The sequence below is a fragment of the Martes martes genome (genome assembly GCF_963455335.1).
Source record: "Martes martes genome assembly, contig: scaffold_65, whole genome shotgun sequence".
In the NCBI taxonomy this organism is placed as follows: domain Eukaryota; kingdom Metazoa; phylum Chordata; class Mammalia; order Carnivora; family Mustelidae; genus Martes; species Martes martes.
The window spans coordinates 86,323-104,603 of record NW_027666628.1 but is presented as its reverse complement, the minus strand read 5'-3'; the positions used below and the strand labels follow the sequence as shown (position 1 = coordinate 104,603).

Sequence of the window (18,281 nt, the reverse complement as noted above, 5' to 3'; positions counted from 1 at the left end):
AAAGCAGTGTCTGTTGGCGTTCAGCTGTGGTATGAGATTTTTGGCTCAAATATAATTTCCTCATTTCTCTGCCAAGATTTTGTCAGAAATGTGTTCATGGTAGCAGTCCTTGAGCCTGTTTGCACCCATGACTCTTTTATGAAACTCCTTCCTCTGGTTACCCTAAAATAGTTGAAACCCATCAGCCTTGAATGAAAAGCTAGGTAGTACCATTTGATTATAATGCACCAGTTTGAATTTACGTTCATATCTTGTACCTGGAATTTAAGAATTTTAGCCTTTAACAATGTATTTTAAAAGTATTATTAGATTACTTGTGACTGGGTAATTCAACTCTCAAATGCCTAGCCTTTTTTTTAATTAAAAAAATTTTAATTGAAGTATAGTTAACATGCAATGTTATCTTAGTTTTCAGTATACAACGCATTGATTCAGCAATTCTATACATTACACAGTGCTCATCACAATAAATGCAGTCCCCATTTGTCACCATACAACATTATTACAGTATTATTGACTGTATTTCCCATGCTGTACTTTTCATCTCAGTGACTTACTTATTTTATAACTGGAAGTTTGTACCTCTTAATCCCCTTTATCTATTTACCCATCCTCCCACCCACTTTCCCTCTGGCAACCACCAGTTTATTTTCTGTCTTTAAGAGTCCATTTTGTTTGGTTGTTTGCTTTTCATTTTTTTTTTTTTTTAGATTCCGCATGTAAGTGAAATCATATGGTATTTTGTCTTTCTTTGTCTGACTTAACTTCACTTAGCATACCGTTTAGGTCCATCTATGTTGTTGCAAATGGCGAGATATCATTCTTTTTTATTGCTGAGTAATATTCTAATATATATATGCATTAGATATATATGGATATGTGTTATATTATATATATTATTATATTATATATTTTATATATATATGAATAAGTCACATATTCTTTATCAATTCATCCTTTGGTGGACACTTGGATTGTCTCCATATCTTGGCTAATGTAAAAAATGCTGCAATACACATATAGTACATACATCTTTTCAAATTAATGTTTTTGTTTTCTTTGGGTAAATACCCAGTAGTGGAAATATGGGATCATATGGTATTTCTATTTTTAATTTTTTGAGGAACATCCATATTGTTTCACAAAGTGACTGCACCAATTTATATTCCCACTAACAGTGCACAGCGTTTCCCTTTCTCCACATCCTTACCAACATCTGTTATTTTTTGTTTTTGATACTAACCATCTGACTTGTGTGAGGTGGTATTTATTTGTTTGTTTGTTTTTGGTGTGAGGTGATTTTGATTTGCGTTTCCCTGATGTTGAGCATCTTTTCACATAGGCTCCATATATGTCTTTTTTGGAAAAATGTCTATTCAGGTCCTCTGTCCATTTTTAAATTGGATTGTTGTTTTTTTGGTGTTGAGTTGTGTAAGTTCTTTATATATTTTGGATATTAACCCCTTTTCAGATATATCTGGATACATATATATATATATATATATATATGTGTGTGTGTGTGTGTGTGTGTGTATGTATGTGTGTGTGTATATATATATATATACACACACATTTATGTATATCCATCTCACCTGCAACTATCTTCTTCCAGTCATTAAGTTGACTGTTTTGTGGATTGTTTTCCTTGCTGTGCAAAAGCTTTTTGTTTTGGTGCAGTCCCAATAGTTTATGTTTGCTTTTGTTGCTGTTGCCTCAGGAGGCATATCTGCAAGTATGTTGCTAAGGTTGATTTCCAAATGGTTACTGGCTCTGTTTTCTTCTGGAGTTTTAGGATTTCAGGTCTCATATTTAGGTCTTTGATCTATTTTGAATTTATTTTTGTGTATGTTGTACAAAAAGGGTCCAGTTTCATTCTCTTGCATGTAGCTGTCCAGTTTTCCCAGCACCATTTATTAAAAGACTGTCTTTCTCCATTGTATCTTCTTACCCCCTTTGTTATAGATTAATTAACCACATAGATATGGGTTTATTTCTGATCCTTCTCTCCTGTTCCATTGACCTGTGTGTCTTGTTTTTGTACCAGTACCATACTATTTTGATTACTTTAGCTTTGTAGTATTTTTAAGTCTGGGATTGTGATGCCTCCAGTTTTGTTCTTCTTTCTCAGGATTACTCTGGTTATTCAAGGTCTTTTGTGATTCCATGCAAATTTTAGGATTATTTGTTCTAGTTCTGGGGAAAATGCTATTGGTATTTTGGTAGGGATTGCAGTGCATCTGTAGATAGCTTTAGTATGGAGATTTTAATAATATTCTTCCAGTCCATGAGCATGTTTTATCTTTCTATCTGTTTGTGTCATCTTGATTTCATGAATGTCTTACAGTTTTCAAAATATAGGTCTTTCACCTCCCTGATAAGTTTGTTCCTAGATATTTTATTATTTTTGGTGCAATTGTAAATAGGATTGTTACTTTCATTTCTCTTTCTGCTACTTTGTTATCAGTGTATAGAAATGCAACAGTTTTCTGCATATTAATTTTGTATCCTGCAACTTCACCAAATTCAGTATCAGTTCTAATGGTTTTTTGGTGGAGTCTTTAGGGTTTTCTATATATTGTATCATGTCATCTGCAAACAGTAACAATTTTACTTCTTCATGAGCAGGTTTTTTGGTGGTTGTTGTTGTTTTGTTTTGTTTTTTAAATGTAGGCTCCATGCCTAGTGTAGAATCCAGTGCAGGGCTTGAACTCATGACCTCGAGATCAAGACCTGATCTAAGATCAAGAGTCGGACACTTAATCGAGTGAGCCACCCAGGCACTCCACTTCCTTAGCAATATATGCCTTTTATTTCTTTTTCTTGCTTGATTGCTACAGCTAGGACTTCCAGTACTTTGTTGCATAAAGTGGTGAGAGTGAACATCCTTCCTTTGTTCCTGATCATAGAGGAAGTTTTCAGTTTTACATCATTGAGTATGATGTTAACTGTAGATTTTTCATATATGACCTTTATTGTGTTGAGGTATATTCCCTCTAAACTCACTTTGTTGAGTGTTTTTTTCATGGATGGATGTTGTCAGTTGCTTTTTCTGCATATATGAAATGATCATATTGTTTTTATTCTTCCCCTTGTTAGTATGGTATATCACATTGATTGGTTTGTGAATATTGAACCATGTTTGAATCCCTGGAATAAATCTTGCTTGATTGTGGTGACTGATTTTTTTTAATGTATTGTTGTGTTGGGTTTGCTAGTATTTTGTTGAGGAGTCTTTGCCTCTGTGTTCAGCAGATATATCTGCGGTGTTTTTGTCTGATTTTGATATCAGGGTAATGCTGGTCTTGTAGAATGAATTTGGAAGCTTTTCTCCATCTTCTATCTTTTTGGAATAGTTTGAGGAGAATAGGTATTAACTGTTCTTTAAACGTTTGGTAGAATTCACCTGTGAGGCCATTAGGTACTGGACTTTTGTTTGTTGCTAGTTTTTCATTACCCGTTCAATTTTATTACTTGAAATTGGTCTGTTCAAATCTTCTGTTTCTTCCTGTTTCAGTTTTGGAAGAGTGTGTGTTTCTAGGATAGCCACTCTCGATTAGCATACTGACTAAAGCCATGTGGCCCCTGAATTTTCAGGACTGAAATTCATGTGGCTGAATTTTCTGCTCTCTGGTTTAGCTGGCACAGAGGATGTGCAACTGGTATTGTTTCTCCTTGTGAGGTTTGGGAACCTTGCTCTTCCTCCCTGACCAGGGGAGAAAGTTCATCCTTTTTAGATGAGAGCCTATTCCTCTCCCTTTTTCTCAGCTGTATCTTACTCACCGTTAGTGGTGAGGAGTTGTAATGAATTTCTCCTTTTTTTCTTTTTAAGATTTTATTCATTTATTAGAGATAGTGAGAGAGATAGAGAGAGAGAGAGCACAAGCAGGGGGAGCGGCAGAGAGAGAGGAAGAAGCAGACTCCCTGCAGAGCAGGGAGCCCAGTGCAGGGCTAGATGCCAGGACCCTGGGATCATGACCTGAGCCAAAGGCAGACCCTTAACCGACTAAGCCACCCAGGTGCCCGACTTTCTCCTTTTTGGTTAGGAATGTCCTTTTATTCCCACCAGATATAGGGACAATAAGAGGCATTATGGCAGTTTGCTTTTATTTCCCTCATCCCTGTGGGTTGCTGTCTGTTGAAGGTGCACTCATTTAGGGGAGGAGCATTGGCTCCTAGTCCCATCTTTGGAACTAGAAAAATAGTCTAACCCATTCTGTGAGTTTTGTTTCAATCTGTTATAGTTGTATTTTTATTTTCCTAATGGGTGGCTTTTATATTTAAATTAGTAATATTTATGTTTTTATAATTGTTAGCCTTACTTCCATTGTTTTTTTTTTTAATTAAAGATTGTATTTACTTATTTGACAGACAGAGATCACAAGTAGGCAGAGAGGCAGGCAAAGAGAGAGAGGGGGAAGCGGGCTCCCCGCTGAGCAGAGAGCCTGATGCGGGGCTCAATCCCAGGACCCTGGGACCACGACCTGAGCCGAAGGCAGAGGCTTTAACCCACTGAGCCACCCAGGTGCCCCCTTACTTCCATTCTTAAATGAATTACTTTCCATTAGTCTTTTCATTTTATACCATGCATTTTGGTTTCTTAATTTCCTTTTGTTCATTACCTCTCATGTCTTCTCATCTTCTGCTTCTGCATGAACTTTCTGGAATTTCTGACACTTTTGTTCTCTAACTTAAATACTAAGTTTAAAGATCTGTAAACATTCTTTAATCATAACTTTTTCTTCTTCCACATTCCTTGGTCTTCTGTTGCAGTTTTATTGGGAGCCTCAGTTGATAGACAACTCTACTTACCCATCACTCTGTACTTAGTTTCTTTTTTTCCCCCCTCACTCTACTTAGGATTTATGGCCATTCATTTCACTCACTTTTTTTTCTTTAAGATTTTATTTATGTTTTAGAGAGAGAGAGAGTGAGAGAGCACAAGCACAAGTGGGGTGGAGCAAGGGCAGAGGGAGAGGGAGAAGCAGACTCCTTTCTGACACCAGGCTCGATCCCAGGGGATTACATCCTGAGCCAAAGGGAAATGCCCAATTGACTGAGCCACCCAGGTGCCCTTAACTTACTTCTGCTAATACCCTAATCCAGTGGTTTTCAGACTGTGGTCCAAGGATTTCTGGGGGTTGATGGTTAAAACCCTGGGAGCAGATTAGGTTACCTGTGAAGAGTTTGTGGATTGAGGATAGAGTTCTGGCTCAGCCCTGAAATCATAGGGAAGAATAATAGTGTGGTGTGTTTTGTTTTGTTTTTGTTTGTTTTAGAAGAATAATGTTTAAAGGGTATCAGGAAGAGGGAAGCTAGTGATCGAGACTGGGTGCATAATCAGAGGAGGAGGATGGTTGCTGATATAGGGGGGACTGCTCAGAGATCAGGTGAAACCGGGGGAGTGGAATTCAGCTGCTAGGTCTTGACGGATCACTGCGGGAGCACTTGGGTTGGGCAGCGGACCTGAAGGCAGATCTGTGATTGGAGGAGTGAGTGAGTGGTACCCTGCGCAAGTCTGCAAGTACAGGCTGTCCAGGGGAGGAGAGAAGAGGGTAGTTGTTAGAATCCTCAAACCTCTGCTTGTTTTATCTGCAGCTTCCCCGGCATCTAAGAGCCAGGATGTCATGTTGCAGAGCGGCAGGGGGCCTCTTGCCTGGCTCAGAGGCTCAGCTTGGGCACGCCTGGAGCTGGGACTTCCATTTCGTCTTGCTGTGGCTCTCATTTCCCTTTTATTCTCTACTCCATTTATGGTGTCATCCTCCTGTGAATTCTGTCTCCACTCTCCACATGTAACTCTATTCGAGGAACTTCCATCAGGAGGGAATATTTTTGTGCTTTTACCACCCATCTGCTTACCTACCTGCAGTGAAACTCAAATGTTCTGTCCTCTTCTGCTTTGGCTCCTCCTCCTTCTGACTAGGGATACATTTATCTCTAGCTCCTTACCTTGAACACATTGCTTTAGCACTTCTCCTTTTTCTTTCTTGCATTAGTAATTTTTCTTTCTACCTGATTATTATTGCAATTATGTGTGACTTTTCTCATCTTAAAAAAAAATCCCCTTCGTAGTTCCCCTCACATTTCTTTTGCTTTCCTTTCCTATAAAATTCCTGGAAAGAACTGTCGATGTAAATTTTATTTTCAATTCTTCTTCTGTCTTAATTTACTTCAGTCAGGGTTTTATGTTCACTGCTTCAGAAAAACAGCTCTTGTCAAGGTCACTGATGACCTCCATGTTGCTAAATCCAGTTGTCAATTCTCAGCGCTCATCTTACTTGGCCTGTCAGCAGCATTTGACACGGCTGATAATTCCCTTTTCTTACATGAACTTTCTTCATTTGGCTTTCGGGACATCACAGTCTCTTGCTTGCCTCCTACCTGCTGACTGCTGCTTCTCAGTTAGCGCTTCCTGATTCCTTCTGTTAAGTTGACTTCTAAATATTTGAGAGGTTTGAGGCTTGGTTCTCAGACTTCTCTGGATGTAATCACTCCCTAGGATGGAAATCTTATCTGGTCTTAGGGCCTTAAATACCTATCTGATTACGTCCCCCCTGGTCCTCACCTTAGAAAAAAAGATCTAGCCAGGCTCTTTTCCTTGGATTGTACAGATTTTTATATCCACCAGTTTATCTGCCCTCTCTACCTCAGTGAATAAGAGGTATTTCATGTTCAGCGGTGTACCCTGTACTTTTTATCTCCCAAGCAAAATAACTACTCATAATCTTTCCTGCCTGAGAAAATGGCCACTTTCTCTTTCCAGTTTTGTAGGCCAAGCCTTATCCCTGCAAACCCTGTCAAGTCTGTTTTCATACCCAGAACTTGATAATTTTTGATATTTCTGCTACACAGGGCCAAGTGACCTCTCTTCTGGATGATTGCAGTACCCTCCTGGCTGGTCTGTCTGCTGCAGTCTGTGTCCCTTCTAAGTTACTTTCCACATTGTACCTACAGTGAGCCTTTTGCCCTCTGTCAGATCCTGTCACCCGTCTGCTCAGAGTCCCACCGTGCATTCTTACCTCACTCAGCGTAAAAAGGAACTCTTCACTGTTTGTGAGAACTGACACATAGTTCAAACTCCTGTGAGACCTCGTCTCTTCTCCCCTCTCGCTGTTTGAACACACCAGAGCTTTTCCTGTCTCAGACCCTTGGTGTGACTGTTCTCTGTGCACTGAGTATCCTCCCTCCGGATTTCTGCATGTCTTTCTCTTTCTTCTCCCACAAGTCCTTCTTCAGATACCACCGTAGTAGTGAGGTGTGCCCCCTCCCCTGCTCGTACTTCCTGTTCCCTTAGTCGTGCACCGGTCGTCACCTGCCTCATCGTCGCCTGCTTATTGATCCACGGTTTTCTTAGTGGAATGTAAACTCAGTGAGTACAAGAGCTTTGTTTTGTTCACTGTTGTGTGCTCAGTTCTGAAAAGAGTGCCTGGTGTACAGGAAGCTCATGACAAGTAATTGTTGAATGAATCGAATTTCAGGTAGCTTCTGTCATAAATATTAATTCCTTTGGTCCTTCGATCCCTCTGACTTTAACCCTGTAAGTCGCCGAGTTCTGGCCAGTTGCCCTCTTTCCAGTGTTCTTGCAGCCCTACTCAGACATCACCATTCCCTTGTACACAGTCTCCCCTGACCCTTAACATCTTCCTAGAAGACCCCCTCTGTTCACATTTCTTCACCGGTGATTGGTTTCCTTTTTGATCCATTTTCCCTACTCCAAAGGATTTTGGGAGAAAGTAGGGATGGTGTTAATATTCTCTTATCCATCTGGAGTTCTTTTTTTTTTTTTTTTTTTTTTTTTTTTTTTTTTTTTTTTTTTTAAAGATTTTGTTTATTTATTTGACAGGCAGAGATCACAAGCAGGCAGAGAGGCAGGCAGAGAGAGAGGAAGGGAAGCAGGCTCCCTGCTGAGCAGAGAGCCCGATGCGGGGCTTGATCCCAGGACCCTGGGATCATGACCTGAGCCGAAGGCAGAGGCTTTAACCCACTGAGCCACCCAGGCACCCATCCATCTGGAGTTCTTAATGGGCTCCCAGCAGCAGGCCAATTTGATGCTTTTGACTCTTGGCTCCTTTTTGTTTTTGTTTTTTAAGATTTTATTTACTTATTTGACACAGACAGTGAGAGAGTGAATACAACCAGGGGAAGTGGGAGAGGGAGAAGCAGGCTTCTGCTGAGCGGGGAGCCTGATGCGGGCTAGATCCCAGAACTCCGGGATCATGACCTGAGCTGAAGGCAGACACTTAATGACCAAGCCACCCAGGTGCCCTCTTGGCTCCTTTTTGGTCACTGTCCTTATTGTCAGTTGTCACTTTCCCACTCCACTTGCATTGGAAGAATTGTGATATCATGAGACTCATGGTCTTCCTCTTCATTGTCCGTTTGTCATTTTGTGGATGACATTGTATAGTGCCGGTTCACACCCAGATCCAAGGTCATTTTCAGTCATGTGGACAACAGTCCTCCTTCAGAAATCCATGCGTAGGGGTGCTCCCTAGACTACCATCACTTGGAATTTTTTCATTTGAGGGTATTTTTACTTTGATCCATAGCCCTAGTAAGACCATTTCTAGCACACTTGGTCTTGGACTGTAATGAGATCTCCTATCCTTGACCCATCCTCTTTTGCCTGTCATCCCCATAAAATTAGATGGAATTTAATTTGAATTTAATATTAAAATTAAGTTTCTCATTCAACTGCTGTTTTTTTGATATGTGGTGTATTTATTGAATAATTATTCCCCCCTACATTGATTTGTGATGCCTCCTGTATGTAGAACTAACTTATATAATTTTTTGTATGATAGAATGTTTCATTTATCTGTCAAGTTTTGGTGCCATCACACTCTTTAATTGTTATTGAAGTTTTATAGTATGTTCGATATTTGGAAGGGATAGTAGCGTCTCATTGACTTTAGTTTTCAGAATTGTTGGTGTTGGTCTGGCTCTTTACACTTCCAAAATATCTAAAAATTTTTACTTTTTAATAGATCAAATCATTCTTGCCTATAAATACCAAAGGTGTATCTTCTATAATTTTAAAAAAGATATGCAACAAATGTAAGTGAATTGTTCATTTTATTTTTCAGATATGTTTCCTTCTTTTTGCCGTTCTCTACATTGTTTCCTATTTCATCATCAGAAGATACAAGAGAAAATCAGGCAAGTAAAAACACTGTAGTTAAAACTTAGATCATCATGCCAGGTGGTCTGTGATGTATGGGCTTCATACTGTGCCAGTATGGAGTGTATATATTCAGTATGGCCATGATTGAAGGACACAATAGCTTGGTACAGAGAGTAAACAGTAACCTTCAGGAATCTGACTGCTTGCAGGGTCATCATTCTCTTAGACCTGAACCCTTGTTTACCATTGTTCTAATGTCCAAGAGTCGTGTGGGGCTGCTCAGTATCTGGGAAGTTCTAGAGTTTATAAGGATATATGTGTTCTTGTGACTGGCTCTGAGTTTGAACAGCATACTTTCCATCCTTACTCTGACTACTAGACTATCTTTTCTTTCTCTAAAGTGATATAGAATTTAGAATCTCCATGATACCATTTAGTATCAATTGAGGATTCAATTTTATATTTTTCTTTTTATTATTTCATAAGTAATCTGTATACCAGAGGGACTACTAAATCTTTATTCCTTTTTTATTAAAAATTATTATTATTTTAAAAAGATTTTATTAATTTGAGAGAGAGAGAGAGAGAGAGAGAGAGAGACAGAGAGAACACAAGCAGGGGAAGAGGCAGAGGGAGAAATAGACTCCCCCTGAGCCAGGAGCCAAAAGCGGGGCTCAATCCCAGGACCTGGAGACCATGACCTGAGCTGAAGGCGAATGCCAACCATCTGAGCCACCCAGGCACCCTATTATTATTACTTTTGAAGATTTTATTTATTTTGAAGATTTATTATTTTTGAAGATTTTATTTTATTCTATTCACTGTATGACAGTGAATAAAATCTTCATATATGTGAGCATGTGCATGAGTGGGGGAAGGTGCAGAGGGAGAGGGACAAAGAGATTCTCTGCTGAGCAGGGAGCCTGGTGTGGGGCTTGATCCCAGGACCCTGGGATCATGACCTGAGCCGAAGGCAGGTGCTTGACTGACTGAATCACCCAGGCGTCCAATCCCTTCTTCTTTTTCTTTTTTTTTTTAAATGAACTTTGTGCTAATTAAGTCAGTTTTTTGTGCCATGGTTTTGTAAGGATCTGAACAATGGCCTTACTGCCTTCTGTTAAATCTCAGCTCTTTTCTAGAAATCACAGGATTTTCTGCCTGTGGTGCTGCGCTTGCAGTAGGTACCATGTGACTACTTAAGGATTCCATATAATAGGAACTCTTCATGTTATAATAATAAAAAACTTGTTGGACTTTTGAAAGCAATTAGGAAATAGTACTTGCTCTAGTGTTTTAGTTTGGCTCTATGATTACACTAAAATACTTTTTGGAATCTATAATCTTTCAAAAATTTGAAGACCTGCAGATTCAACACAGTATCTTAGCTGTTTTTACACATGTTTTGGCATCAGGTTTTAATGATTAGAGACACAGAAGCGGGGGGAGAAAGAGAATTAATGAATATAAATCCATCATTTTAGGGGAAATTAGGGTATGATGAGCAGGAAAATTGGAGATGAGAGGATTGAGATGGTTTTTAAATATTTATTTATTTTGAGAGTGTGTGAGCATGTATGGGGGGCAGAGACAGAAGGGGAGAGAGAGTCCCAAGCAGACTCCCCTGACCCTTTGGCTGAGCATAGAGCCTGACTCAGGCCTGCTCCATGACCCTGAGACCGTGACCCTAGTGGAAGTCAAGAGCTGGATACCCAACAGACTGAGCTACGGGGACAACCCATTAGATGATTTTTAAAGTAATGGCAGCAGGGAGGGGTGATGAATACCTTGGATTTAGTAGAATTTAGGGAGAAGAACTGAAATTCATATGGAGCTATTAAAACATTCTTAAGTAGTTGATGGTTCATTGGGGGTATGCACAACAGTATAAAAATTAATTGTGACTGTCCTTTTGGTTGTAAAGCTATTTTGGCAGCCTGTAATTAAGGATGGAGATTGGAGTCAGAGAATGGCTCAAATGCACCATCGACATGGAAGCAGGTAGACTCTCATAATTACAGAGACCTAGAGAGAGAGAGCCTTTGAGGACAACCCCAGTTAGGTATTGAGGAGAAGGAGGGGTCAGGGGGTGTTGTGCAATATTCTTGTAATTGGATCACACTTTCTTTAGCTGGTAATTTATGTGGGAGGACAAAGAAAAGGCTAGCAGCCACGAGAGAGAGGGAGGTGAGTGAGCATTGGAGCAGAGGGCATCTGCTACTTGTAAAAGACATAAAACTTGGTACTTTCCTTCTGTAGATTGAACAATAATTATGAAGTATTGAGGCAGTGGTATCTAAATGGTTTAGACTGGTCCAAGAGCGTCTTTCTTATTACCAGTAATAATGACAGACTCAAAAATTGTAGAAAAGTACATGAGTTTTAAGATTCCGACTAATGATTTTATAATAAAGATTTTTGTTGGATATTATCAATTAAAAATTTTCATTCATTAGCAATTATAATTTTACTTATATTGTATGACAGTAAACTTGATAGTGGTCCTAAGGTTTTACTAAGTTTTATTTTCTTGCGCAATAAATATTTGGAAAATCTCAGTTTACATATGTTAGTTTTGTTAATCAGGATTTTGGTTAATCACAACACTCTTCTCTACCTACATTCTGTCATATGTAATTTAATAGGATTTAAATTTGGATCCATGCTGAAATAAATACAGTGCTTTTTGAAAATCAGTTCTTTTCAGTAATTCTTTAAGTTTCTATTTTTGTTTATATTTTCTAATAAATTAATGAAACATTTTGTTGAAGAATAAAAAAACTAATACCGTAACCATTTTTACAGATGAACAAGAAGATGAGGATGCCATAGTCAACAGGATTTCGTATGTATTTTAAAATTCATTTTTTCTGTTTCTAATTTCGATGTCATAAATTCTTCAAATTTAATTTGTACCTTTGGGCATAAATGTGGGAAACAGTCACCTTTCTTATTGATATTAACCCTATCTTTAGAAACATATAAATATACAGTTGACTCTTAAACACCGTGAGAGTTAGGGACGCTGGCCCTGTGCAGTTGGAAATTGTGTATAATATTTAACTTCCCCAGAACTTAACTACTAATAGCCTACTATTGACTGGAAGTCTTACTGATAACATAAACAGTTGATTAACACATATTTTATATGTTATGTGTATTATATACTGCATTCCTACAATACAGTAGCTAGAGAAAAGAAAATCTTACTAAAATCATAAGGGAGAGAAAATACATTTACAGTACTGTAATTTTTTTAAAAAAAGATTTTATTTATTTATTTGACAGAGAGAAACACAGCAGAAGAGGGAGCACAAACAGGGGGAGTGGGAAAGAGAGAAGCAGGCTTCCTCTTCTGCCAAACAGGGAGCCCAATGTGGGGTTTGATCCTAGGACCCTATAATACTGTATTATATTTAGGGGTGCCTGGGTGGCTCAGTTGGTTAAGCGTCTGCTCTTGGCTCAGGTCATGATCCCTTGGTCCTGGGATGGAGTCCCACATCGGACTCCCTGCTCAGCTGGCAACCTGCTTTTCCCTCTGTTGCTCCCCCTGCTTGTTCACGCTCTCTCTCTTTCTGTCAAATAAGTAAAAATCTTTAATTAAAAAAAAAGTAGCTAGAGAAAAGAAGATCATAAGGGAGAGAAAGTCCGTTTACAGTACTACATGTATTTTTAAAAAGATTTTACTTATTTGATAGAGATATAGCGAAAGAGGGAATACAAGCAGGGGGAGTGAGGGAGGGAGAAGCAGGCTTCCTGCCAAGCTGGGAGCCTGATGTGGGGCTCAAGCTGGGAGCCTGATGTGGGGCTTGATCCTAGGACCCTGGGATCATGACCTTAAGCCGAAGGCAGACACTTCATGACGGAGCCACCCAGGTGCCTCTATAATACTCTATTATATTTAATTTAAAAAATTCACTTATAAGCGGACCTGTGCATTTCTAAGCCATATTGTTCAAGGATCAACTGTACATGGAAAAATGAGGATTGATTGTCTCCTGTTAAAATTTGCTTCTTTGAGGAGCTGAAAATTTTACCTTCAGAGGTTTTAGCCAGGAAGTGGGCTTCTGGTGGGAAAGTTGCTGGGCCATAAGAAAGAAAACTCTGGGTTGTTTAATGGTCTCCTGAGAAGACTGTGACAGTCTTGGAATAAGGAACAGACATCTGTTGTAGCAGCTGAGCATCTACCTGCTGTGAGCAGGTGGACGGTCTGATGATTCTTTAGGTTCCCTATAGCTCTTTTTCTGCTTATTTATGCTGATATATGATTGTTCTGCCCTTTAAATTTTTGAGGTGTCAAACTGGATGGGAAGCAATAAGTTTCTTTTTATCAGATTTTGCTTGACTAAAATTTGAAATCACACAGATACAACTACATTGGAGAGATTCTTATGCCAGGATTCTTTTTTATCGATACTTTGAAATTTATTTGGCATAGTCCTGAATTTATAGAAAAGTTAGAAATACAACAAAAAAAGAGCCTTTCTGCCCCAGAACTGTTTGAGAATTTGCCAACCTGGTTCTCCATTTCCTCAGGATACTTTTGTATATAATGCCTACAAACAGTGTGTCCTCCTGTGTATCTACCATACAACCATCAAAATAATGAAATTGAGGCTGTACCACTCATGCCCCATTCAGATTTACCAGTTGTCCCAGTCATGTCCTTTGTTGCGAAAGGACCCCGTTAAGAATCACAGGCTGCGGGATGCCTGGGTGGCTCAGTTGGGTAAGCGGCTGCCTTCGGCTCAGGTCACGACCCAGGGTCTTGGGATCGAGTCCCACATCGGGCTCCTTGCTCGGCAGGGAGCCTGCGTCTCCCTCTGCCTCTGCCTGCCTCTCTGTCTGCCTGTGCTCACTCTCTCTGACAAATGAATAAATCAAATCTTAAAAAAAAAAAAAAAGAATCACACGCTGCTTGTAGTTGTCGGGTCCCTTTCGTTGCCTTCAGACTGAAACCCTTCTTCAGTGTTTTCTTGACTTCCCTGTCCTTGATGCTTCTGAAGACTGCAGGCCGGTTGTTCGGATTTGTGTCTTCATGCTTGGTATCAGATTATTCATTTTGTGCCTGGGGTGGGGCGGAGGTGAGGAAAGGGAGAAAGGCTGCCTGCACTTAACGCACACATACACAAATACTCTCACGTACTCTTACTCAGCCGTAAAAAGGAATAAGGTACTACAACGTGCAGGAACCTCAGAAACATCATGCTAAGTGGAAGAAGCCAGACCCGAAAGGTCGTTGAGTGTGTGATTCCATTTATGAGAAATAAACTAGTAAAGGTAAATCCATCCATGTCATATTGATGGTTACCAGGGACCAAGGGGAGGGCAGAATGGGGAACAACTCCTTAGTGAATACAAGGTTTTATTTTGGGGTGATGAAATGTTCTGGAACTAGAAAGTGGTGGTGTTTGCACAACACTGTGACTACACTAAATACCACTAGATTGTTCACTTTGAAATGGTTAATTTTATGTTATGTGAATTTCACTTAAATAAAAAAAATACTTTCAACTGAGAAGTGACTTGAATAGGGCTGATTTGATTCATAACTGAACAGTGAATTTAAATGGACCTTGCTTTACTAGGTTTGGTCATTTAAATTATTTTAAATGCCCTGGGGAAAACATCTGTAACTTTATATTGTGAATTCTTCTTGCTTTGTGGATTTAAAACTTAGGCCTATTACTTTATTTAAATTTATAGGATTAGGGGTTATAGTTTTATTTCAGACCATGACATTTATGAAAATTCTTCAGTGATTTATCATTTTTCTCTGTCTAAATTCCTGGTCTAGATAATTCACTTACCTCAAAAAGCTTCAGCAAATCACACACTGAATAAAGGGCAGATATAATTCCTTCCCAGTGAAATCCTCTAGGGATGAAGTAAGTACCTGTGAGATGTGTGCCACTCTCCTCTCTGTTTAGTCTGCGCTCCACTCTTGGTGGTACATTTCCATACATGCATTTGTGGATCAGTCACTTACGAACAGACCAGAACACAGCACTTAGGCTTTACCCTGCAATGCATTCTATGAAATGGTGGCTGTGCCTCGTTTCCTTCTGAGGAGGCTCAGGAGCCCTGACCTCCCCTTCTGCTTTCACCAGTTCTGCTGCCATCGCTGTTGCGGTGGGTCTGAGGGCTTTGGGTTCTCCTGGCGGGTGGTTCCTGCATCCCGTGAGTGGAGGCAGGCAGCTGGGGGAGCACTGACATTAAGGATGGGAGAGGGAGGAGGGGTGAGGGCACCTAGGAGAATCAGGACTAGTCTGTTCCCTTCCACCGCCTCCCAGTGACCCTTCCGGCTTTCACTGCTTTTTTCCCCCCTTGTGTGATAGAATGAGTGAGAATGGAAGAGGAAGGCAGATCTGGATTCAAACTCTGAACTCAAGATTAAGTTCAGGTCCGAAGAGATTGAGAAACAAACATTTGTTTTCTCTTTGTGTGAAGGAGAGCTGCCACTTACTCTGTCATGCTGTTGTGTGAATTAAGTTGCATCTGCAGAGTAATCCGGACTTGGTGCTGGGGCATTGTACGTGGGACTTCGGGGTTGCCTCTCTTCTCTCCACCATCTTTCCTTCCCTTGCCCCCTCCACCGAAGAGGAGGAAGCGGAGGAGAGTCCTGCTAACCGGGAGAAGAAAGGGAAAGGGCTTGACAGGTTCTTAAGTGCAGTGGTTGGCAGCACTCCGGGGTCTCCACAGCTGGCTCAGCACGCATGGCAAAATGGAAGGCCTGTTCCTCGGCCTCCTCACCTCCCGTTAGCCCTGCGCTTGCTTTCTCCTTTGCTCCTCTGTTCTGCTCTTCGCCTGTACCTGCTTGTGCCTCCAGATGAACTTTGCAACCAAAAACTACATTTTCTGCGAGCTACTGTTGGCTAGTTAGTTGATTTGAGAATGAAATCGGAATGCCTAACTGGTGAGACTTTTATGAGCCTTTGCAGGTGAGAGGAGGGTTTCCATTGCAGGAGGTGGTCCTAGCATGACGTATCAGAGCCCCGGGGGGGTGACCTGGTGTGGGCTCTCAGGGTCTGAGAGGAGGGAGGGAATTTTCCCTGCAGAGGGAAATCCCGGCGTGGAGTGTGAGCTTGGGGGTGATGAGGGGCACCCGCACGTGTTTAGGGGTGCTCTGTCACAGGGTGTCAGAGGTTGGGGAGGGCACCCATACAGGATGACAGAGCCCAAGTAGGCTGGTGTCCCTGGAGGGATGGCCTGGCATGGGTATCAGAAGTCAGTGGGGAGGGAGGTAGGGCAGTCCAGAATGGGGAGTCACCTAAGCAGGAGGGTGGCTCTGGATAGGGTAGGAGTGTCAGATCATTTCCAGGGGATTGGTCCATTGAAGGTGATGGGGGCCATTTGCAGTTACAGGAAGGGGAGAAAAATGAAGATGAACAGGGTTGTTGCATTGCGGTTGGACTTGCCAGTGGACGATCAGTGCGGCCTCATGGTTTTTGACACAAAGTTATCGCAGCAGATCTCGATGTAAAGGCGGGTGTAGGTAACTGTGTATATGTACCTGTATGCATAATGCGCACTTACAGTCCTTGCCCTGTCCGTTGGGAGCGTGACACCCCAGCGGCAGGGAGTATATTCAGCACCAGATCGGTATTTCTAAATACAATTTCCCACTAATAGGGACCCAGGCTCCTTGGGGGAGAAGCTGACTGCAGGGTAGGGGAGGGGAAGTTCCAGGCTCATTCTGTGCGTGTGGTACTGCCGGAGTGCAAGGAAGTGCCCCAAGAATGATGGGTACATGTCAAAAAGACCCAGAAGCCTCCGAGGGCTTTCCCACCAATCAGGGACAATCTCAGTGTCCGGAGAATGATTGTAGTGGACCCTACACAGAATAAAATAGAACAATCTTGAGTCCAAACTGATAGGAATCCGTAGATGAATAATCTTTCTTGGCAAGGAACAGGCTATTTTCCCTAGTTTCAAACTTAGCTTCCCACAAAATACTTATTAGTTAAAAGGGAAAAGAGTGATGTTAGAGTCAGAGAGCCCTGGCAGACACCATCCTGACCAGTGGTCATCGGAACGTGACCAGCAATGGGGCAGACAAGGTCTAGGCCACCTGGTAGCCTGCAGAGAGAAGTGTGAAGCATTGCTTCTGTGATGCTCCTGCCTTGTGGACGTGACGGACGAAGCTGGGCCAAAGCTGAGTTCCTGTTTCCCCGCCAGCCTGCCCCAGCTGCGGCCTTCTCCACCACAGGCAGTGCCCGCTCTGCCGTTCCAGTTCTCAGGCTAAAACTCAGATCGGCCTTGAGTCCTCTCTGCCCCCGCCCTCAGGCAGTCCTGTGGGTTCTGTCCTCAGAATCTGCTCCGTTTCAGAAGGTGACGTTTGTGAAACGGTGCTTTAATCCGAGGGGCACTTCAGTAGGTCTGTAAGCCATGGCCACTACTGCCCTATTTCGACTTGACTCAGGGCCTTACCTTAGGGACCCCTTGCCAGCGTTGACCTGCACTGCTCCGGCCTTCTGTGAGTAGCTGTCACCCTAGGTGCCCACGGGCAGTGCGAGAGGGTGACAGCATCTTGTCCGAACATCCTGAGCCCAGTCATGGTACCTGGAATACTTACAGTAGGTTCTGGAAGTGTTTTGTTGAGAGTTGGCGTCGTTGTTATGGTGACCATACATTCAGGCTTTTCTGGATCGTTGATTTCAAATACTTTACCTATTTGTCCTCATAAGCTCAGTTTTTTGTCAGATTACAGGACCCAGTTTTTGATTTGGAAACTATGGTTGGTCTTCTGGCTGGTTGTGTGGTGAGTGTCATGTGAGCTGAGAAGAGAGGGATTGACTACTGAGAGGAATGTGGAGAGTGGTGGTTCGCAGGGCAAATGACATAAAGGGGACCCTAGGGACAGAGCTGACTGTGCCCTGGAGCACAGAGCGATGAAACGCATTGAGGTTTGGTGTACAAGAAGACTGGGTACGTGGCACTGTATGTGGGAGTCTGTCGTGGCGAGAGGAGCCTTGCACACATACTGGAACAGCTGTGCAGGACCTGGAATGGTGAGCTTGTGGGTTTGATCCTGTTTTTAGCATTGGAAGGCAGAAATGGTAGTGGTTGGGGTAAGTTCCTCACTTGACTTGCAAGGACAAAACCAGAGAAGCGTGCTTCAGGCCACTGGCTGGTAGTTGCCAGAGTTGGCGGTGGACCGGGG

General features: G+C 41.6%; 1 protein-coding gene across 1 annotated transcript in view; it reads left to right on the top strand.

Annotated features, from left to right (window-relative positions):
- LOC308337872 (ankyrin repeat domain-containing protein 26-like) overlaps positions 1-18,281 on the top strand; it is a 340,750-nt gene that overhangs the window by 241,183 nt on the left and 81,286 nt on the right. Inside the window, exons 29-30 of the mRNA XM_080831416.1 lie at positions 9,084-9,156; positions 11,924-11,963. Of these exons, the coding sequence (XP_080687542.1) occupies positions 9,084-9,156; positions 11,924-11,963 (113 nt within the window). The remainder of the gene's footprint in view (positions 1-9,083; positions 9,157-11,923; positions 11,964-18,281) is intronic.